This window comes from Ochotona curzoniae, unplaced genomic scaffold, assembly GCF_017591425.1.
Source record: "Ochotona curzoniae isolate NIBS_2020 unplaced genomic scaffold, NIBS_Ocur_1.0 contig_2723, whole genome shotgun sequence".
Taxonomy (NCBI): domain Eukaryota; kingdom Metazoa; phylum Chordata; class Mammalia; order Lagomorpha; family Ochotonidae; genus Ochotona; species Ochotona curzoniae.
The window spans coordinates 18582453-18606308 of NW_024465573.1; the positions used below are offsets into that span (position 1 = coordinate 18582453).

A 23856-nucleotide genomic window follows, 5' to 3' on the forward strand; every position below is an offset into this window, starting at 1 on the left:
GGAATGTTTTCTGTTCTTACATGGCAATTTAAGAAGGGCAGTTAAGTAGCATAATTGTTATTTACTATGTGTATGCACTATTTGGGAGTTGGGGGCTAAACCCGACAGAAAATTAAATGTGATTTTTGCCCTCAGAGGTCCTCATTTTACTCTGATGAATAGATTTGACATATAAACACAGGAAGGAAAAGAGAACAGCATCTTCAGAGGCAAGGAGATGGAGATGCAGATAAATCCAACAAGGTACACATCTGTGGTGAGAGTACTTGATAAGTTTAATTGAATAATGAAATGAAGAAAATTAGTACATTTTTTTTGCAAAGCAAAACCTGTAGATGTTTTCTTTCGTGTCAGTCTCTACACCTCTGAGATGACTTCCCCAACAATTCTGGTACCTGTTCAGTCACATGACATCTGCCCACCAGCCAGGATTTTTGTGATATTTTGTCTAATTCACAAAAAGTATATATACCTCTCTTTCCCACTGCCAACTTTCGGAACCAACTCAGAGAACTAGAAATAAGCATCAAGTTATCTTTTCTCATCGTGATGAATAGAGGTTTATGACAAAAAGTAGCTGGCCAGTAGAGGGGGCACGGACTTCACATTTGATGATAAAGAAACCAGAACCGTGGGTGCATGGGTGAGGTCACAAAACAGCATAAATTATATGTAAAACAAATTTACAACTGCTAAAAAAGTTTGTGAACATTCTCTCTATAGCTTTACATTCTTGTGTGGGCACATAAGAGAGGAACATTGTGCAGATTCAAGGAATGAATCATTCTTCATCCAACAGTGCATGACATTTCTTGAGCTGTTTTGCATTCAAATTCTTATTACTCAGTGATACAACGGCATGTGATTTCATTTTAACACAGTCTTTGTATTAGAACATGTGCAGATTCTTCAACCTGCAATGGTATTAGGCCAGGTAATATATCCAGAGATTCTTTTTCTCAACAAAGAAACTGATCTTGGTGGGCAGACAGTGAGGGAAATGATCTTAGTGACCACAAGCCCAACTCAGTTGTTAAGGGTCAAAACCATCCAAAGAGACGGGAGCCAGGTTCTGGATTAGAATGCCACATTCCATCATATGCTAGCTTCAAAGCTTCAGCAATTCTGTTAACCACTAAGTCTGACAAGTCTACAAAAAGGGGGATTATAGCACTAACCAAAATAGCATTATTGCATAGGTTAATAATAGTGAAAACACTGTGTGGTTGGAACAGCTGATGTTTTTCTGATCAAGTACACAGAACTGATTGCTAATTTTTTACACATTCTTCATTTATTCACCTAAGCATGATCTCCTTTATTTTTATTTATATAGATTCATTGCTCCAAATTATATAGTTTCATATTAATAACACAAATACTTCTAAACCAATTGACTCAATACAAGAATTAGAACATTAATCATCTTTTATAGCACGTATGAGTTTTCTCCCAATCCATTCCTCTACCTTTTCTTTCTTGATTTCACATTACTATCAGGTTATTTTCAAATTGTAGCCTAATTACAGGTCATATTCCTAAAAATTATACTGTTTAATTTCATTTGTTTTTATTTCTTCTAAAAAGGGCACCAGGCATTTGCCTTCACTAATAGTACAGCTGAGAACATTTGTGTTCATGCCTCCTGCGGCACATGGAGGTTTTCTTGGGCACTATGTGAAAGTAGAAGTTGCTGAGTTACAAGATATGGGAATGTTTAATATTAACCAATCAAAAACTTTCAAAAGTTGTAACAGCCATCTATATTTTTTTTAAAGAAAGGAACAGGATTTTGTTTTTTTAGATTTATTTTGTTATTAAAAAAGCAGATATACAGAGAGGAAGATCTTCTGTCTGTTGATTAAACTCCCCAAGTGACCACAACAGCCAGAGCTGAGCAGATCTTCTGGGTCTCCCATGTGGGTGCAGGGGCCCAAGGAAATGGGCCATCCTCACAGCTTTCCCAGGCTGCTAGGCTACTGCATTGGGCCCAGCCATCTATATTTTTAAGAATATTATATAGGGGGCCTGGTGCAGTAGTCTAGCTGCTAAGTCCTCGCCTTGCATGCCCTGGGATTCCATAAGGGTGCCAGTTATAATCCCGGTGGCCCTGCTTCCCATCCAGCTTCCTTCTTGTAGTCTAAGAAAAAAGTTGAGGAAGGCCCAAAACCTTGGGACCATGTACCCATTTGGGAGACCCGGAAGAGGTTCTTGGCTCCTGGCTTTGGATTGGCTCAGTTCTAGCCATTGCGGCCACTTGGGGAGTGAATAGGAAGATCTTCTTTTCTCTCTCCTCCTCTCTGCATATCTGACTTGCCAATAAAAATAAGTAGGATATTGTCTGCTAATTCATTCTCTCAAACATTTGGTTATCTTCCCACTCTTCAATCCTTGCTATTGAATGGACTTTAAATAATATCTTGTGGTTTTCATTTGCCTTCCCCAATCAAAAAACAGTTAAATATCTCAGCATATTTTATTGGTCATAGCAGTTCTTAACCTCTTAAATTCCTATTCATTCATTATTTCTTGACCCTTTTCTATTAGATTATTTGCCCCTTCCTTATTTATTTGAAATCTTTTTATAGTCTTCCTTTAATTCTTTGTTGGATAATTGGGTTGCAAGTATCTTCTCCCAAAAATTGCCATTTTCTTGTATTCTTTTTTTCTGAGGTTCTTAATTATAATAGTCAGATTTATATTAACATTTTCTGTTAGGGTTAGTTTTTCATATCTTTAATAAATTCTTCCCAACTCCAAAGTCAGAAAGATATATACCTATATTTTCAAATAAAAAATTTATGGGGCTGCCACCTGTGGCACTGGAATCCCATATGGGTGTTGATTCGAGTCCCTGCTGCTCTATTTCAGGTGTAGCTCCCTGCTAATGAGCCAGGGAAAGCAGTGGAAGATGACCCAGTTCTTGGGATCCTGCACACTTGTGGGAGACCTGTAAGATCCTGGCTGCTGGCTTTGGACCGACCCAGTTCCAGCTCTTGCAGCCATTTGGGGAGTGAACCACAGGATGAAGGAATCTTTCTCACTCTTTCTATAATGCTTTTTAAAAACTTAAATAAAATAAATAAAACTAAAACTTAAATAAAATTTTACTTTGAACCTTTCAGTCATTATTTATCTGGAATCATTTTTACATAGATATATGAAGGAGGAATCAATGTAATTTTTCCATGAAATCAGCTATTTTTCACAAATCCAGTTATTGAAAAGCCCTTCCTTTCTCCATTCATCTCCATGCCCCTTCCATCATATACCACACAATTTTAATATACTATGGTTTCAAAATAAAATCCTATTTTCTAGTAAAACAATACCAGATCAATAAACATAAATTGTTTATGTTTCTTTTATTCTTGCTATTTTTGTTAACCATCTGAGCTAACATATTTGCTCCTGATGGCATCTATAATTCAAATAGTTGTGCTTCTAGCTGTCTCATTACTTCGGCCCATGAGCATGCATTTCTCTGCTATCCTAATGGAGCACTGGTAATCAAATACCAAAGGCCAGATCCTCCTCTATGCCAATAGCTAGTGAGCTCAAAGAGATGGGATGGGACAAGCAGGTGGGTGGAGCACCCCAAGCATCAGCCTGCCATAATCAATTGCTCAGTAAGGTACTGGAATGCTTAGACTCCACTTTAAGATTCACCCCAACCCTCCACACACAAAGATAAGAAAACTGAAGGAAGGCACTTCCAGATATTTCATCAGCCCTGAGGGAAAGGAGGGAGGAGAGTGTGAGAGTGAGAGTAAATGTCCAAGGCCAGTTGGTCTTCACCAGTACTTCACTGTATGGCTTCTTTTTCTCTGTGTTATTCCTGTGGACACTTGTACAAGTGAGCCTCTCTGTTAAGTTCCACAGAAGTCTGCCCAGCCTACGAATTTCTATGATCTAAATATATTTCCCCAAAATTTACCCCCAAGGTAATGGTATTAACAGATACTCTGAGAGGTGACTAGGTAGGTAATAAAGGCAGAGGCCTCGATGAATAGGAGTGGTTCCCTTACAGAAGAGGCTGAAAAGAGAGACCTTTGTCCTTTACCTCCTTTTTATCCTCTATGAGGATACAGTAAGAGGTGGCACCTATGGGAGCCAGAGCAGTGGATAGCAAGTTAATCCTTTGATGACCAAGCTGGCATCCCTTATGGGCACCAGTTCATGTCTCAGCTGCTCCACTTCACATCCAGCTCCATGCTTATGGCCTGGGAAAGCAGTAGAGGACAGCTTAAACCCTTGGGACTCTGCACCAACATGGCAGACCTGAAAGAAGCTCCTGGATCCCAGCTTTAAAGCAGCCCAACCCTGGTCAGTGCAGCCATTTGGAGGACGAACCAGTGGATGAAAGATTTGTCTCTTTCTCTTGCTCTCTTTTTCAACTAAAATAAATCGATCTAAAAAAAAAGTGCAATCTATGAAGCAGAGAGCAAGGCATCACTAGATTCTGAATCTGCAACAACCTTGATCGTGGACTTAACATCCTCCAGAACCTTCATAAATAAATTTCGATTACTGAGAAATTACTCAATCCAAAATACACTGACTTAGCAACCTTAATAAACCAGAATAGCAATCATACAGCTAATGGGGAAAAAAGTGAACAGTCATAGAGAAAGGACATGTAGAGATTTTCTCTCCAGGTAACCAAAGGGCATTTTTGTAGTAGCTTTTGGAAGGCTATCACATATGCTTTGATCAATCCAAAGAAATAAGGCTTCAGAGAAGGGAAGTAGCAGACTGCTGGGAGAAACACTTTACACAAGTGTAATATTTCCCCTCTTGAATTTCACTGAGGAGAATTCTATATTCATAATAATTCCCATTAATGCTTCTATGCTAACAATAATTATTTATCAAATCTTCCACTATTAAAAAATATTGATGAATTGGTTGAGATGGACATTTCTCTTATTTTAAAATTTATTTATTTGAAAGGTAGAGTTATGGACAGAGAGGGAGACAGAGAGATCCACTGATTTACTTCCCCAAATGGCAGAAACAGTCAGGGCTGTGCCAGACTGGAGCCAGGAGCTTCTTCCAGGTCTTCCATGTGGGTGCAAGGACCAAAGACTGGCACCTTGGTTGGGGCACCTGTATCCCATTTGAGCCAGAGTGCTTGGCCTCAGGTCTTGGCACCACTGCTGCTTCCAGCGTCCTACAAGTGAGCAGCTTGTAAAGCAACAGGTGACGACTCAGCTACTTGGGTCCCTGCTACCTACAAGGTAACCTGGACTAAGTTCTGTGCTCCTGGCTTCAGTCCGACCCTGCATAAGCTATTATAGGTATTTGGGAAATGAACCAGGAGACAAGGGCTCTGGCTTGCTTGTTCTTTCTCTCTCTTTCCTCTCTCTCCCTCCCTGCCTCTCAAACAAATACAAATAAATAGAAAAAACAACACCAAACCTCTATATCCTACAAGCCCTTCTATCTTTATTCTTTTACACACAAGTTTGTTAGAAAACAGCCTACACTTTTCTTCACCAATTACCATTTCTTTTTGTATGGCTTCTGCCCCTAGTAATCTTAAATCCTTCTGCAAAGATCATCAATTATATCTTTCTGCTTTAAAATATTTATTTTTTTTATTTCAAAGAGAGAAAGAGAGATCTTCATGTACTGGTTCATTCCCCAAATGTTCGCAATGGGCTAGACCAGGTCAAGCCAATGCCTAGGACCTGGAGCTTCATTCAGGTCTCCCACATGCGAGGCAAGAATCCAACCACTTGAGCTATCCATCGTCTGCTGTTTTCCCAGGCAAGTTTGCCAATCACTGAATGGGAAGAAAGCAAAGCAGTCAGGACTTGAACTGATGCTCACATGGAATTCAGGTATCTCAGTAGCAGCTTAACCCTTTGTACCATAACCCTTGCCACACTGAATTCTTTATCTTACTTGGCATTTTTCCAGTAATTAAAATCACCACTTCCTTCTTGAAGTTCTCCTTCTCTAAACTCTTTTTCCTCAGCTTCAGGGTATTTTCCCCTTTTAATCCTTTTTTCCTTTTATTTACATGATCTTTTTTTGATGGAGTGAGGATGCTTCTTTTATTCTTCCCACATTCATGAGAACAGAACAAATATCTGTGAACTTTCACTTGAAGTCTCTTCCCTGTGCTCCAGAAGCACCAATGTAAAACATGTGGCTCCCAGCACCCCTTGTTTTGCTTGAGTACATAGGCATAATGTACGTTGAGGCCTAGAAGTTGTTCAATTTCATATTGTCCTTGCATATATTAGAAAAATAAGGGCTAAATTTCTGAGAGGCCTCTTTGAGGCATGGAACTGCATTTTATCCGCCTTTGTATATACAATGCAGCAGGGTGAACGGCACTTAGAAAGCCACAGTGATTGATTGCATCTGTCCACTTCTGCCAACTCCCTCCCATCTTATCTCTGCCACAGTCGGCTTCCTGTCTAAGTTGTAGCTTCAAATTTTCTTGGCACAGGGGTTTAGAAGCTGCAGAGTGGCTGCAAGGGGGAAAAGTGAGTCCCTGATAACCTGGTTCCAGATATCTTTCAGTTTTGCCTATAGATGCTCTCATTATCAAGTATGCATACTTACAACTGATAACTTACTTAAGTTACCTGAGCATATCATAACTTCTCCCATGTTTGGGTCTACTGCTCATTCTGTTTATTCTTCACAAATCCATCCAGTCTTTTTTGTTTTGTTGTTTGTTTTTGTTTTTTTTCATTTAGGTCTTTGGAGGCTTTATAACTCTGTTCAGCCCTTCTGGAAGCTTCCTTGTGAACCTTGAAATTGCCTCACCTCTAAGCTGTTTGTGCAAACTGCTTATCTTAGCTCTCATCACATTACATTAAAATGATGTTTTTCTGTGTCCATTTCCTCACAATACTGCTCTGCATTAAGCGCTATTACTTAGCTCTATTTAACAGATGAGCAAGTCAGGCATAGAGAGGTGAAGCAGCTTCCCAAGGTTATCAGCAAGTGCGTGGTGGAGCTACATTCATCCCTAAGCAGTTGGACTTCAGAGCCCCTGCAAGATACACAAGGGCAGAGATCGTGCCTTATTCATGTGCAACCCCAGCACACACCAGGGTACCTAGTACACCAATGAAGTAGACGTCAAACTAAGCATCATTTGTCCAGTTTTGCTAAAAATTAAGGAATTTCAAGTAACTAAGTTATAATGCTTACCCTTCAAGCTCATGGCCTTGTGAAATATGGAAGGTTATTAAAACATTCCAATAATAGAAAGAAATGAACTAAGGGAAAAGTAACTGATAATTGAGTACCTCATGTTCAAACTGCTGGTGTTAGAACGTTGAAGATCCTCTCTACTGAATATGGAATCCTCTTAGAGCTCATGATAATACAAAATTAAACCAAACTACTGCTGATAATAAACTGTGGAAGTTAAGCTAACAGGTGCCTAGTGATAAACTCTAGCATTCTGACACAATTTACCACTCCACAGTCACAAAACTACCATGAGCTACACACTTGTACTAAAAGTGATAATTAAAATGACTATAATAAGGATGTAGAAGGTATGCTGGTAGAATTTATGAATAGCTCAGAAAATGAAGATTAGGTAACAGGATGGATGGCAAAGGAAATAATCAGAATAATTCTATTATCCAGAACAAGGAACAAACTAAAATTTTAAATATCAGATTCCACTTGTACTTTTAAATAATCAATTGCACAAGCAAATAGTATAATGATAGCTGCATTTTTAGAAACCCAGGAGTTTCTGTTGGCCTAGTTTTAATGGTGAGCTCTGACTGCTAAAAAGGAAACTAAAATAAACTTTAGCTGGATTCTTAAAAACTCAGTGTCAGAATCAAGCAATGTTAATCAATGGCCAGTATTCTATACCACTTGGACTACACTGGAGTCACTGTTCTTGAACAGTATTTTAAGAATGACATTGACATGGAGCCCACCACAGTAGCCTAGTGGCTAAAGTCCTCGCCTTGCATGTGCCAGGATCCCATATGGGTGCCAGTTCTTGTCCCAACTGCCCCACCTGCTTCCCATCCAGCTCCTTGCTTGTGGCCTGGGAGAGCATTTGAGGACGGCCCAAAGCCTTGGGACCCTGCGCCCACATGGGAGACCCAGAAGTGCTCCTGGCTCCTAGCTTCGAACTGGCTCAGCTCCAACCATTGTGGCCACTTGGTGAGTGAACCATCGGATGGAAGATCTTCCTCTCTGTCTCTCCTCTTCTCCATATATCTGCCTTCCCAATAAAAATAAATAAATCTTAAAAAAAAAAAAAAAGAATGACACTGACAAACTAGAAAGGAAAAGAAAGAAAGGTAAAGGGCCAGAAACGTAGTCAGCTAAAGAGTGGAATTAGGAATGTTGTACCTGAACAAAGAATATGACTATGGTGGGTGTGTGTGTGAGAGAGTATTATGGCACAACAGACTAAGCTTCCACTTGCAGTGCCTGTATCCCTCATGGGAATGCTAGTTCAAGTCCCACCTGCATCGCTTCTGATTTAGCTCCCTACTAATGTGCCTGCGAAAGCAGAAGATGTCCTGAGTCCTTGGGCCTCTGCCACCCACATAGGAAATCCAGATGGAGCTCTTGGTTACTGCCTTAAGCCTGAACAAGTCCTGGCAATTGTAGTCATCTGGGGAGTGAACCAACAGATGGAAAATATTTCTTTCTCCTTCTCTGCCTTTCAAATAATACATAAATATCTTTGAAAAAAAAAGAATGTATCAGTGTGTGTGTTTTTCTGTATATGTATATGTTTATATCTTATATTTAGAAAATAACTAAAATTTGGGCCCGGCGCCATGGCCTACCCAGTAACAGTCCTCACCTTGAATGCGCCAGGATCCCATATGGGTACCGGTTCTAATCCCAGCGGCCCCACTTCCCATCCAGCTCCCTGCTTGTGGCCTCCCATCCTGCTTGTGGCCTGGGAAAGCAGTCGAGGATAGCCCACTGCTTTGGGACCCTGCACCCATGTGGGAAACCCTGGAGGAAGTTCCTGGCTCCTGGCTATGGATCGGCACAGCACTGGCCATTGCACTCACTTGGGGAGTGAATCATTGGATGGAAGATCTTTCTATCTCTCCTCCTCTCTGTATATCTGACTTTGTAATAAAAATAAATCTTTTAAAAAAGAAAATAAGTAAAATTTAAGGACAGAAGTTAGAAAGAGATCTGAATACAAGATGAGAAAGTATTTTAAATTGATGTAGATTCACAATAGATTGGTTTCCATCCAGAAGTAGTAAATCAAGGCTTATGACACCTGTCAAGTGTCTAGAGAGCAATGCAGATAGACTCACGACATTCTGTATGATCCCTCCACATTTAAAAGCCCAAGAAAATCTGTCATCTGAGATGCAAAGAATTTTAAAATCATTTTCAAATAATAGAGACTCTCACATTTGTCATTTAGACAAGACCCATAATAGATAAAAACAAGCTTAAAAACTAAAACTAGGGCATGGCTCCCATACTTCAGAAGAGCTAAAACTTCATTACTTGCTTTTGCTGCAATTAATATGTTGAGATGTTATGTTTTTCATTTTCATTTGTCTCAAGATTTTTTTTACCTACCCATTGTTGATCAATATGTTGCTTAATTTCCACATATTTGTGAATTTTCAATTTTTCTTCTGTTACTGATCTCTATTTTATTCCTCTGTGGTCAGAAAAGATACTTAGTATAATTTCCATCCTCTTGAAATTTTAAAACTTGCTTTGTGATATAATATAAGTATCCAGGAAAACGTTCTGTTTGTGCTTGACAATAATGTATATGCAGGGCTCAGCACGATAGCTCAATGGCTAAATGGCTGGGATCCCATATGGGCACTGGTTTGTGCCCTTGTTGCTTAATTTCTCATCCAGCTCCCTGCTTGTGGCCTGGAAAAGCAGTAGAAGATGGCCTAAAGCCCTAGGACCCTGCATCCGTATCAGATACCAGGAAGAAGCTCTGGCTGCTGGCTTTGGATCAGTTCAGCTCTGATCATTGCAATCCTTTGGGGAATAGACCAGTGAATGGGAGAGCTTTCTGTTTCTCCTTTTCTCTGTAAATCTGATCTGTGTTTCCAATAAAAATAAAAATAAAAACCAGTGAAGAAGAATAGCAAGCTCAGAATTATGCCCACATGAATATGGTCAACTGATCTTCAATAAAGTTGCCAAGAAAACACAAATGGGAGAGGATGGTCTCTCCAACAACTGGTGTGGGGAAAATTGCACATTTGCATGCAAAAGAATAAAATCAAACCCCTGTCTTACAGTATACCCAAACTAACTCAAAATGGATAAGATGTAAATGCAAGGCCTACAATTATAAAATTCCAGGAGGAAACTATAGCAGACAGTTGTTTTTATAATGATTTCTTGGGTACAACAGCAAAAACACAGACAACAGAAACAAAAATAGGCACATGGGACTAAAGTGCAAAGGAAACAATCAACAGAGTGAAAAAGCAACTTAGAGAAATACTAGCACATCACACATCTGATAAGAATGCAATAGTCATAATTTTAAGGAACTCTTGCAACTCAATTGTGGGGGAAAAAAAGTCTGGTTAGAAGCGGTTAAAGGACTTGAACAGTACCTCCAAAGAAGATATACAAATGACTACGTGAATATACAGAGGTGCTCAATATCACTAATCCTCTGGGAAATGGACATGAGAACCACAATAAGCCATTACCTCACACCTGCTAGAGTAACTATTAAAAAAAAAAGATATATATGATCCATCAATCCTGTTCCCGAGTATTTGTCAAAATGAATTAAAACCAGGATCTCAAATAGCTATCCCATGTTCATTGCAACATTATTTACATTAGCAAACACACGATAACAATGTATAATCTGTTGAAAAGTGAATAGGAAACATATGTGTTTGTATGTATACATACACATATATGTAGTATATACAATGGGATATTACTCAGTCTTTCAAAGAAGAAAATGTTGTAATATACAACAATACAGCTAGAAGACATTATATTAAGTAACTTGGTCACAGAAGGACATGATCCCATGTAAAATAGTCAAACTCATAGAAACAGAGTGATGGGGCTGGTGGGAGGGTTCAACTGGCTAACACTCTACCTGTGAGCACTGGCAACCTATTTGGGCACCAGCTCATGTCCCAGTTGCTCCACTTCCCATCCCGCTCTCTGTTAATGGCCTGGAAAAGCAGTAGAGGATGGCCCAAAGCCTTGGGACCCTGAAACTACTTGAGAAACCGGCAAGAAGCTCTTGGTTTTGGGTCAGCTCAGCTCTAATCATTAGCATTTGGGGAGTGAGCCAGCCAATGGAAGATCTCTGTGTTTCTCTCGGTATATCTCCCTTCTCTCTGTAAATCTGCCCTTCCAATAAAAATGAATAAAGCAACAGAAGTGGAATGGTTGTAGCCTGGGAGCAGGGGGAGGAAATGGGCAGGTATTCAACAGGTATAAAGCCTCAATTATACAAGGGTGACTAAGTCTAGAGATCTGTTGAATCATAGAGTATCTATAGTTAACCATGTTCTATTATACACTGAAAACTTAGTCGATTTTAAGTATTCTTACCACATACACAAAAGGTATACAGGGAAAATTTTTCAAAATGATGATTATTTCTATTAATTTGTGGCTATGGTTTCATGAGTGTGGGCAAATTTTGTAATATCAAATGATCTATTACCCACACTTTTGGTATATCAATTATAGCTGAATGAAGCTATTAAAAATAAAAGCACCAAAGAAGTTTTCTTTAAATAACTTTAATTTTCCAGTTCTCCCTAAGAGTACCTTGCACATAATGGTACCCACACAATTGTTAATATGACTGGCTAATGTTTGTTTCATGAGTATTTGTGAATTTTTTATTTTATACTAATAAGCAATGTGGAATTGGCATGAATCAGTGATGTGAATCTTCTAATGTACTCTCTGCTTTTGCTAATATGAAAGCAAAGCATTAATTCTAGCTTTGCAACTTATTCTGTTTAAGCAAAGCCATCTACTAAAGACAGCTTTTCATCTGAATTAAATCTAAATCCAGACCTAAGCCTACTGGTATATTGACTTTCCTTCAGCTCTGAAATAATGAAACAGTAAAAATGCAGGCATTGTTCATGATCAAGGAAACAAATGGTACACATCTTGATTTTCAAGTTCACAGACTGTTTGCTTCAGCAAAATATGTATGTGCAGCACTGAGCCATGAAGTTTTCTTTTTCCACATTTCAAACCATTCTTTCATTCTGTCTCTGAGCTCCTGTCTTCATTACATGCCTTTGTCTACTTTATTCCAAGTTAAATATACTAAGGAACTTATTCTCAGCTCAGGCCCTTACCATCTTTCCTAATTCTTTACGTATATACCCGTTGCCTTGTCAAGTGTTAACATCTCTTTAAAAATCGAATCAAGGGCAAATATAGTGGACTCACGTTATCAGCTGGGAATGCATTTTAAAGGTCAAGCAAAAAGCAAATGTGATGACTCAGGTGTGCCGCCTCACTGACACTAAAACCCAAAAGGAGAAAGATGGAGACTTTATGAAGGGCCTTTTCTTGTTCTTCTTCACCCCTTTACCTTTTGTTCTTTTTTTCCTGAGGGTGTCATGTATTAAGGTGTGTGCTCATGTGTATGTGTGTGCACACATGTGTGTATGAATTATAAAAAGGAGAGGAGAGGAAGAGGGCAACAGGAAAAAAAAGAGTAAGGCAGGAGTTGGAACAATATTAATAACTACATATACGGACATATATATAGCCACCATTTAGTTGAATGGCAAAAGCATGTAAGAGACATATGGGTTGAGACCGAAAGGGGTATAGATCTTTGGATGGAGGAAATAGAGCTGAATCAGGGAATCCAAGGCTGCACAGTCTAAATTAGCTCACATATACTGCTTCAGGGTTTCATGCATAACTACCAATAATGTTCAGAGACACATCCACTGCATTTCCAAATGGGCAAAGGCATTCCCATCCTCCCCTCATCTCTCTAGCCTCCCTTTGTCTAACTTTTAGACACCCAGCACATGCGCATGGGACACTGTCATATTTCCAGCTGAACTTTTTCTTTCTATCCACAATCAGTTCTTCTTTCCAGATTGTGCAACTTGGTAGTTGACCTGATTATCTGATTAAAATAATCATACAGAAATGAGTCAATTTCTGTTCAAGGGGCATACTTTAACAGAGGTTGTTCATGCTTGTGGGTTTCTATGCACATTTTTTGGTTCCTGAGTAAATGGCTTTTCATTTGCTCCCCAAAGGAACACACTTCTAGAACATTAAAGTATATTCATCTAATTAGCAAAATATACAGAATAATTATATTTGAAATGAGGTAAATATGTGGGTTTCTGGTCTAATTGGAAAAATCCGCATACACCAATTCCATCAATCCAAAAATTTGGTCAGTGTGAAAGTCTTCCCCAACTCTACCCCTCATTTTTTAACAAAACGTACTCTAGGATAGAACAAACAGTGAAAGGTGAAGACACAGTGCACAATGGAAGGCCCAGGGGCCAATCTTACACTAGGAAAATGAAATCAACTTAAATGCATGCACACTTGTATGTATTTTCATTAAAAAATGAAAATATATACTTATTTTAATTAAAAAATAAAACTAGAGAAAAGTTAAAAGAATCATATCTTTGCCTAGTTTTATCCATTTACTGTTTGTGACATTTGCATTTCTATCTTACCTATAAAATAGGTGAGAGTAAGTTACATATATCAGAAACTTTTTAGAAAATCTAAAACTTACTCTTCTTATTTATCTGAAAGACACAAAGACAGATATCTCCCACTGCTAGTTCACTCCCCAACTACCAGTAATAGCAAGCACTGAGCCAGGTAGCGGACTGGAGCCAGGAACTCCATCTGGGTCTCTCAAGCGGCTGACAGGGGCCCAATCACTTGACCCATCATCGCTGCTTCTGGGGTGCACATGGGCCAGAAGCTGCAATCAGGATTGGAGGGAGGACTTGAACTCAGGCTCCAGTGCTATGGGATGAGGGCTTCCCTAGCACAATCTTAATCACTACATCAAATGCTCAGCCCCCGGACAGCAAAGATTTTTATCTCTAAACACTTCAGTGCTCATCTCTTTATAAGCGTATTCCCTTCAAGAAACTTAACACAGAAACAACACTCTAACATTCAATCCATAGTCACATTTCAACAATTGCCCTCAAAATATTCCTTTTTAGATTGGTTTTCAGGAATGCAGGTTCCTACATATTTCCTTGATAGTCATGTTTCTTTAATCCTGTAAATCTTGACAGGCTCATCAGCCTTTTTCTTTCATGAGACTGACATTTTCGAACAGCACGTTAGCTGCTGGGTAGGTGTTTCTCAATTTCCATCCTTTTCTAATGAGGTCTTTGTGATAGGTTCAGAATGTGCATTTTTGGGTGGGCTACTCCACGAGAAATACTGCATCCTACTCTGTACCTCCTATCAGGAAGCACATCATATCAACTAATCCCATAACTGGTGACACTTCAATCATTTGGTGACAGTGGTGTCTGTCACATTTCCCCACTGTAAAAATAACTTTGCTAACATCTTATAATGAATAAGAAGTTGGAAGACATTTTGAGATTGTGTAGATATCCTGCCCCCCAGTCAAATTCCATCCAATAATTTTAACATCTACTGGCAATTGCTTTGGGAACCAGCTATTATTATAATGCTTGTAAAATGAGGATTTCTTAATTTCATAGTATCTTCTATATGTATTAGCTGGCATTCCGGTGTCAAGAACTTTCACCCCCCTATTTGTTGACTTATTTACTACAGAATTTGGAATAAGCATGCACTTAGGGATTTTGTTTTTTTTTTTTTTAATTCAGTCTTGTGTCCATTGCAGCCATATGGGGACTGAGTCAGCAGAGGAAGGATATCTGTCTCTCTGTCTTGCCCTTTTTGTAACTCTGACTTTCAAATAAACAAATCTTTGTTAAAAGAGAAAAAGATTCCATCTTACAATCTAATTCTACCAATAGTCATGCCTAAAATTCAAATTGTCTCAGATAAAGCCGTCTTTTTTCTTTTGCAATTTCCTCCTTTGCATACAAGAATTCTCTGTCAAGAACACTTCACACTTTCCCGGTCTCCACCCTGGAATCAGCAGTTTTACCAAGGGGTGGAGTTTCTTGTAGAGAATGATATTCAGAAACCAAGATGTGGGCCCAGGGCAGCAGTCTAGAGACTGAAGTCCTCACCTTGCACGTGCCACGATAGCATTTGGACAGCAGTTCTAATCCTGGTGGCCCTGCTTCCCATCCAGCTCCCTGCTTGTGGCTGGGAAGGCAGTCGAGGACAGCCCAAAGCCTTGGGACCCTGTACCTGTGCGGGAGACCTGGAAGAAGCTCCTAGCTCCTGGCTTCAGATCAGCTCAGCTCTGGCCATTGCAGCCTCTTGGGGAGTGAATCAATGGGCAGAATCTATTCCTCTCTGTATATATGACTTTCCAATAGGAAAGGACAGACAGAAAGACAGACAGACAGAAAGAAAGATAGATCAAAATGTGGGAACCAGCACAGTGGCTCAGCGGTTAAACAACCCCGTACAACACCAGCATCCCATGTAAGTGCAGGTCCCAGTTCCGCCAAGCTACTGCAGACGCCGCCCCCTTCTCATGCATCTGCGAAAGCAGCTAACGGACAAGCAGGCAGAAGACCCCCAGAGTCCTTGGAGCCCTGCAGCCACGTGGGATGGACAGAGTTCCAGGCTGCTCAGTTTTGGCTGTTGTGGCCATATGGGGAGTGAACCAACAGGTGGAAGATACCTGTCTCTCCCTTTTGCTCTGCCTTTCAGAGAAGTGAGGAAGTTTTTCAAAAAAGAAAGAAACCAAGATTTGGGGTTTCATGACAGATTTCTGGATATTAAAATGCCTCTGTTCCTGTTTCCTTAGCTCACCATGTGGTGATTTTAACTCCTAACTATGATTACCTGTGCGATCTTGGCAATTCCCTTTATTGCTTGCAGCCTGCGTCACCACCTGAAAAAAGAGTTTGGTAAACTAAGTAGTTTCTCAGCCTTTTCAGAATCCCCACCACATTTGGGATTGTGATGGAAACTACCATCCCACTGCCCCAGAAGTGTGCCTAGATCTGCGGCAAGTTCCGTGTCCAAAGCCAGTCTGAGGCTGCAAACGCCTGGGTTAACTGTTCTCTTGGGAGGGTACCTGTGCTGTCAGAACGACTCCAAGGAGACCTCAAACTGGGAAAGGATCATTATACAGCCGCGGGAAAAGGACACAAAGAAAGGAACCTGTGAGCAACGCGTTGCTCAGCCAGAGCTCTTGGACAAATTTAGGACGCGCTGTACTCGTCCGTGACAGGTTTTGGCGGGAAGGTGTTCAGGTGGGCGGAGAACGCCGGGCTGAGGAAGCAGCCCACAGGCCGGATTCAGGTCGCTGCAGCCCTCCCCAACACCCACCAGGGCTCGCTCTTGCCCTTCGGCTGCAGAGCCGAAACCCGGGGCGGGCCGGGCGGCGCACCCCGCCCCCGGCGGCGCGAGGCGAAGCGGGGGAGCCGGCGGGGCGCCAGAGCCCGGAAGGAGCGAGCCGGCCTGGCCCCGCGCCCCTCCCCGCACCGCGTCCCCTCCCACCCCGCCGCCCGGCGCCGACGTCGGCGGTGCTCCGGTCGCCATGGTGACCAATGGAGCCCCGGTCCCGCCCCCGCCCCCCTGCCGGCCCCCTGACGTCGGTGCACGTCAGCGGCGGCGCGCGCCTGGCTGGGCCCTGCGGAGCGGGAGGGAAGAAGCGAAGGAGCGAGCGGAGCGGCCGTCGCCGGAGCCCAGCCGCGCTGCCTGCCGCCCGGCCGCCCGGCCGCCCGCCCGCGCTCCCGTCGCCGTGTCTAGCAGCGGGGCCCAGCATGGTCATGGCGGATGGCCCGAGGCACTTGCAGCGCGGGCCGGTCCGGGTGGGGTTCTACGACATCGAGGGCACGCTGGGCAAGGGCAACTTCGCCGTGGTGAAGCTGGGGCGGCACCGGATCACGAAGACGGAGGTGCGGCCCGGGGGCTCGGCGGGAGCGTTTGGGAGAGGAACTGTTTCCCGAAACGGGGGCCGGGGGGGCGGCTGCAGTGCCGGGGCCGGGGAGAGCCGAGAGGCCGCGCCACTCGCTCGGGCGAGAGGGCCTGGGGCCGCCAAGAGCCGGGAGGTGCAGGGGGCACCGGGGCCCGGTTCCCCGGACTCGGGCGCCGTCCCAATGGAAACTCGACCGGCCCGGGGCTTCGCTCTCCCACCCGACCCCGCGCCGCCTCCGGGCGCCGCTCGGGGTTTCGCCTCGAGCCTCCCACCCGGGCCGTGACCTGATCTGTGGCCCTCGCTCCGGAGCCCAAGTTCCGCGTCTTCCCTGCTTTCGGCGGGGGGTGGGGTGCGAGGGGAAGTCTCGGTGCTCCGGGACTGCGCGGTGAGAGACGCGCGCCCGCCCCGCGGACGGCACGGGCGGCGCGGCTGGGAGTGGGGTGCCATCGCGCGACCCCCGTGACCCCGACGGCCCGGGCCTGCCCCCCGCCAGGGCTCGGGGAATGTCACCTGGCGGGCTTCTCCGGGCTCCCGTCGCCCCGTAGTGTGTCCCTGGGTTGGTGTCTGGCTAGCTTGATGGATCGCCTGAGGCATTCCCTTCTAATACTCCAGACAATAGAGCTGGCCCCGTCGGTCCCTCCGCGTTTGCACCGTTTGGTGAGTTAGGCTTTCCCGGCTGGGGTGTCTGTGTGCCCCGTGTGCGTGCTGGCTGCCAGTCCGCGTTCCTGAAGCCGCGGCCGGTGGCTCTGCCCGTCTGCTCCTGGAGCTCTTGGCGGCTTGCTGGCGGCGAAGCCAGCATCCTCCTGCAGCGCACGTTCGAATGCACCGCACAGATCTCACAAGTCTCTTTCTTACCTAACCCGTCCCCCCCACCCCCTTCCTCGTCTGAAGCTGCTCGCCTCGGGGTCTCTAATTTAAGACGTGCACATTGAATACCTTGGGAAAACGGTAGCGAGAACTCCTTTGCGCGGAAAACCTGCTGGTTTTGACGACCTCTCTCCCTTGGTGGAGTTGCCACTTGGAATGGGATACCTTCTCATCCACCACCACCCAGCCCTAGTTTTCAACCTGTTTCGGTTTTTCCGGTATTTGTCTGAAGGCACTAGAGTTTGTGGATTAAAGTAGCACTATTTTTTTTTCTCTCTCTCCCCTCCCAGAATGACTTATGTAAGGCGAAGGGTGTTTGAAAACCTGAGTGATTTTTGTGGCTGTTGCTGTACTTGGAAATTTTGCCTAAGGTCCATTCTAAACAGGAGTGTGTCATTGTCATCTCCTGACCCTGAAGCAGCCCGAACCGGACCCTTTTTTGTGAAGCGTCAGGACCGAGGTCACAAAATTTTCTTCTCACTAGTGTGCGATTATTAGCAGTTTAGGTTAAGTTTGTAATGTCAGTGATAATTTAACTATAATGCCACTGCTGGATCTTTGTGTAGTTTAATTTGACCCCAGCGTTTTTAGAAAGAAAGCGGTTCTATACCTCTAGAGAGCCATGGCTAATACCATTACATTCCCCGCTTACACGACGGAAGAAGGCATTTTAAATGCACTTTTTTTTAAAGCAGGACTTCTTGCTTAGTGACTTTGTAAAACTCAAATTGTGCCTTAGAAAACGAGTTCTAGGGAACTTCTGAACCGTGTTATCTTGCGAATTCCAAACCTTTTTTTTTTAACAGCTTTTACCGGTATTAGCAATACCATTTACTAAAGTCAGCTGTTGTCAGGTCAGCTTGAGTTAGCATATGGTATCTGTGTAAGAACGCCTTAAGTGGAGCAGCTGCTAGTGACTGACACTTTGTCTTGAGATCCTCGGTGCAAATGGTGTCTCTTTCACACATGTATCTTAGCTAGGGGGCGCTGTGGAGTCAGAGTCGTTTAGTTATCAATAGTGTAAGATCAATGCATTTATAATTGAAGACCCAGCCAGATGGTGAAGGAGCGTTCTGATCCTAACTTGTATGTGTCATATGTAAAATGATTCGTTAAAAGTTGACTTTTTAAATCCCTGGAACCTGTCTTGTGCTTTTTGAAAGTGTTAGTAAGAATAGTACTAATTGGTAGAAATGGTAAGTGGAAAAAGGTGGTTGAGTGTAATCTTTCAGTGTGAGGAGGTGTATTTAGTTAGGAGTGAGGAGGGGCAAGGCAGTGGCTGAAACAGAAGTTTCTGTAGGTCTTAATACATTTTAGAAAGCTGCTTTGTGAACTTTTATAGGTGATTGCATTGAGAATTGTTGAGTGAGAGCATGTAGCCTCATCTATTTCTTTGAAATACACCTTTTATTGTTAAAGAATGGTTTCTTTAAAGCAGTATTTGTTATACAGTCACTGGATGCATAGATGTGTCTTTAATAAGTATACTTTAGAACTGGAATTAAGTGGGCTAGTGAAAAGGTTAATGTTTTATTTTAAATTATTTTAGGGTCTTATTGTTGAACGTACTATAAAAATAAAACAACAAGCTATTACAATTAATCCTATTATTTTTAAGAGTATCCTCATATACTGTGTGTCAGCAATCATGTAAGTGTGTTCAGTGTGTTCAGGGCTTGGGGCTCTGTTCCCCACACTGGATCCTGAGGCAAATTTCAGGACCAATTTTAAACATCTGTGCGCTCTGCCCCTCACAGCTCTTCCCTTACTGAGCTGCTCTGCTCTGTCCTTCACCCTGGATCCAGAAATAATGTCTGCTGTACAGACCTGGTGAGATCCAAGTATGTTTCCTTTTTGGGTAAAAAAAACAAATTAGTAGGCAAAAATCTTCATTTTAGTCTGTCAAATAGCTTAACGTTGTTTAAGGCATATAATTACATCATCATCTGACGTGGGTATTCATTCCTGTGTTAGATCTCTATGTAAATTTCGCACACAAAAGGGAAGGCAGGTGGTGGTAGAATCGAGTTTCCTAATGTAATATTTCATGAAAGCTCTGTAGTACGGGTTTGTGGCTTATGATTTAGAGAAACTAATTTTATAAAATTAGCATAATGGGAAAAGAATTTAGGCTGTTAAACTGTTTTAGGCAGTAGTGGTTGCTAGTTTGTTATTCTGTAAATGACCTTGAATAGTGTTATATTAATGCATTTAGGAAATAACTTTATTCTTTCAGCTAAGTTTTGTGTGTGTGTGTCTTATGAATTCCAGAAAGATCATTTTGCACCCTAAGATTTGTTTCTTGTCTACTAAAGAAACAGTCTCTTGCTGTAGAGAATAAAAAGGATAAAGAATAGGATAATGTATAAAAAAAAGTATGTGTATGGTGCTCTTTTCCTCATTGGGAGTAAACCATTTTTAACATTGTGGCATTTTTCTCTCTAAATTTTTAAGATACATTTTGCCATAGATGAGACTGCATGATATATATGTATAAATTGTATTATTTTTTTCCACTTAATGTTGTAGCTTAAATGTTCTGTATACTCATACTTTATATAAAATGTTTCTGTTAGGTGTTTGACTTTGTGGCTGAATCCCTCTTATTGAAATTTGCATAATTTTATGGTTTCAGTTTTATGGTAGATAATTTGCATTGAATAATTTTATGTACATAACCATGTGTCTGCATTTTAAGTATTTTTGAGAAGAGTTGGCAGTAAATTCTTAGAAGGAAAATCAGTAAGTAAAATGATATTTTTATACTAAGAGCTGTATGTATATATTGCCATTTATTTGCCATGTTTACTATTGAAGCATATGAAAGCATAGAAAAGTTATAAGAAAAGGCATTACTACTCATAGGTAACTATCATTAATTATTTTCAGATCTTTTCTATGACAGATAACTAAATTTTCTTCAACACTATACCTCTTTCAGAAAACTACTTTTTTTTTTAAAATGATACAGTACCATTGGGTCAGGAATTTCCACCCTCCTCAGAAAACTGCTTTTTTCATTGAAGTACATTTGGAGGTTTTTATATACTTAATCAGAATTCCTAACTACCACTTTCTATTATAATAGTTTTAAAGCTTTCTAGGCTACAATATCAAAATTGTATTTTTATATGAAGGAAGGAAACAAGAGAAAAACATATTATACTCTGCTCATGATATTTCTTGAAGATAACTTACTTTTAATACATTTGAATTTTGCATTTTGTTTTAATATTTTAAGACTCCTCAGAAATGTTAGTGTTACTCTATAGTGTGAAAAATTCCATATTTCAAGATGCAGCTGTTCTGTATACAACAGAAGTTTAATTTTTTTAATCACTTAATCACTACTACTTATACCCAGGCCTGTGTGTGATCCTTAATTGCATATCAAAATAGAAAATATATCTGTTATGCAGTTTAAGTGCTTTGTTACCGTTGTTCGTTAATGTGTTGGCACCCCAAACAGTATTTGGCCAGTTATTCTGTTAAACATTGTTAAAAACGATCTGCTCCTTTTTGGCTGAGAAACAAACATGCAAAACAAAGAGTTGTGTAAATTTTTAGATTCTGTAGAAATTTTTAACTTTAACATGTTCTGATTTGAAATCCTTGGGGAAATTCTGTCTCAGAATCAAGCAATTAAGAAAACATCTCTTTGGAAATAACTGAAACTGGCCTCTCTCCTTGAATTCACATGACGACGATTGATTTATGGTCCACTGCTGATTGAACATTCATTTCCTTGGAGTCAACTGGATTCCAGACTGCCTGGAGATATCTTTCTTTTTTGTGTACCTAGTGCTTCTCCTACCTCCACCTCTGTCCGAGATAAATTAGTTCTTTATGTGTGACCTCATCCTTTAAAGAGAAATAGCCTATATATCCAGTTTGAGGTTAGCAAAAGATGGAACATGAAAAAGGAATTTCACCAGAAACTATTCTTAAAAACGGTTTAAAAGCTAGTTTAAGAGCTGAATCTTGGTTAATTAAACTGGTAAACAAATTTCTTCTTTAACTATAGTTTTCAGCCAGTTATAGAAGTAGACCTTGTTGAAAAGTCCAAACAAAAAAATTAGCTTCCTTTGTTCCACTTTCCAGATAACTACTATTGGTGTTTGGTTCGCTTCTCATTTGTTATTCACATATATTTTATATACGTGTGTGTAATTAAATTGATTCTCTCATAAGTGTATATATATATTACATATATATACAACATGCTTTTTGCTTACCATTTTGCTCACATTTTCCTAGATTTTTCATATGTAAAACATAGTTAAGTAGGATTCTTGCATATAACCATCCATATTTTTTTTAATCATTTTCTTATTATGGAACATTTAGTTTCTTCCTCTTTCTGGCTCTCTGTAACGTGATGTTTCGGAAGACATTCCTTTATTCACATCTTTGTGCACATCTGACTGTTTCCTTAGGGAAATTCCATAGCAGTGACATTCTTGGTTCAGAGAGCAACATACAGCACACATCAATGATGTAAGATGTTAAATTACCCTCCAGAAAAGGAGTATCGTTAATTTTTACCAGGAAGAATGTGCATTCACCAGGAATATTACCATTTAAAGCTTTGACAATCTGATAGGGGAAAGTGGTATTCTGTCCTGATTTTTTTTTGAATTTGTCAAATATTTTTACATTCACAAATGTTTACGGTTTGTTATTTTAATTCCAGTACATACTTTGGCTAGTTTGAGTACACAGTTTTATATGATTATTTGCATTTCATTTGTGTATTGCTTGCTTGTCCTTTGGTGCATCTTAAAAATATCATCTTCAGCTCGGTGTGGTAGCCTTGTGGCTAAAGTCCTTGCCCTGCCACGCCAGGACCCCATATGTGTCTGGGCAGCCCCACTTTGCATCCAGCTCCCTGTTTGTGGCCTGGGAAAACAGTGGAGGATGGCCCAGAGTCTTGGGACCCTGCACCTGGTGGGAGACTCAGAGGAATCTCCTGGCTCCTGGTTTCAGATTGGCTGAGCTCTGGCCCTTGCAGTCACTTGGGGAGTGAATCATTGGACAGAAGACCTTCCTCTCTGTTTCTCCTCCTCTGAATATCTGACTTTCCAATAAAAATAGATAAATCTTTTTTTTAAAAAAATTCATCTTAATTCTTGTTGATTTGCTTACATTAAAAAATTATGTGTGGTTTATAAATCCTCTTCTAAAAACTCACATAATCATTGCACATAAAGTTATTCCAAAATCTTTATTCCTTCTGCTTTCTGCCAGCACCAGCACTGGCCTTTGTGTTCCCCCCTGACTTTTTCCATCCTGTTCTTCCTGCTTCTTTCATTATTTCCTTGAGATTCTTTTCTTCTTATATAGGTCATGTCTTGCAGATATGTTTCGGATCATTTTTCTTTGCATTGCTCAAGGAATTATAAATCATATCAAACCCTGTTGGCTTTGCCACCACCAAAATGGATTCTTCTTTAAGCACAAAGATGACATCTAGTTTGGTCTTATAGATTTTAGCTGATTTACCCCAAGTTTCTTTGAGACTGTTACATTTCCAGAGTGAAGAGCATTCATCATCATTTATTTTTTTCTGCAGTAATAGGTTGGTGATGAACTTCCTGTCTGTATCCTTTCCATTGGTAGTCAGACCCAGTCAAGAAAAGCAAAATAGGTTTGTAAGTAGATTACTTTTCACCACTTTTATCATATTTAAAATTCTCACATCAATTTTTGCAGATACATAAACATACAGCTATTTGTGTTTCTGTTTTCCTTACCTTCTGTTATATTAGTATCAGATTTGGGGGAATGGGCATCTTGGTATGGTACATTAAAGTACCTCTTGGGAAATTTGCATGCCCTGTCAGGCAACCTGGTTCTGCTCTACTTCCTATCCAGCTTCTTGCTTTTGCATCTGGGAAGACAGCTGATAATGACTCAAGTAGCTTGAGTTGCCGTCCTGGACAGGGAGTTTTTCCAGCATCAGCTTGTCCTAG

The 23856-nt window shown here is 41.1% G+C and overlaps 1 protein-coding gene across 1 annotated transcript in view; it reads left to right on the top strand.

The window, feature by feature from the left end:
* Positions 1–16826: 16826 nt before the first annotated feature.
* Positions 16827–23856, top strand: part of SIK2 (salt inducible kinase 2) — a 125303-nt gene continuing 118273 nt past the window's right edge. Inside the window, exon 1 of the mRNA XM_040976912.1 lies at positions 16827–16997. Within this exon, the coding sequence (XP_040832846.1) occupies positions 16863–16997 (135 nt within the window). The 5' untranslated portion in view covers positions 16827–16862. The remainder of the gene's footprint in view (positions 16998–23856) is intronic.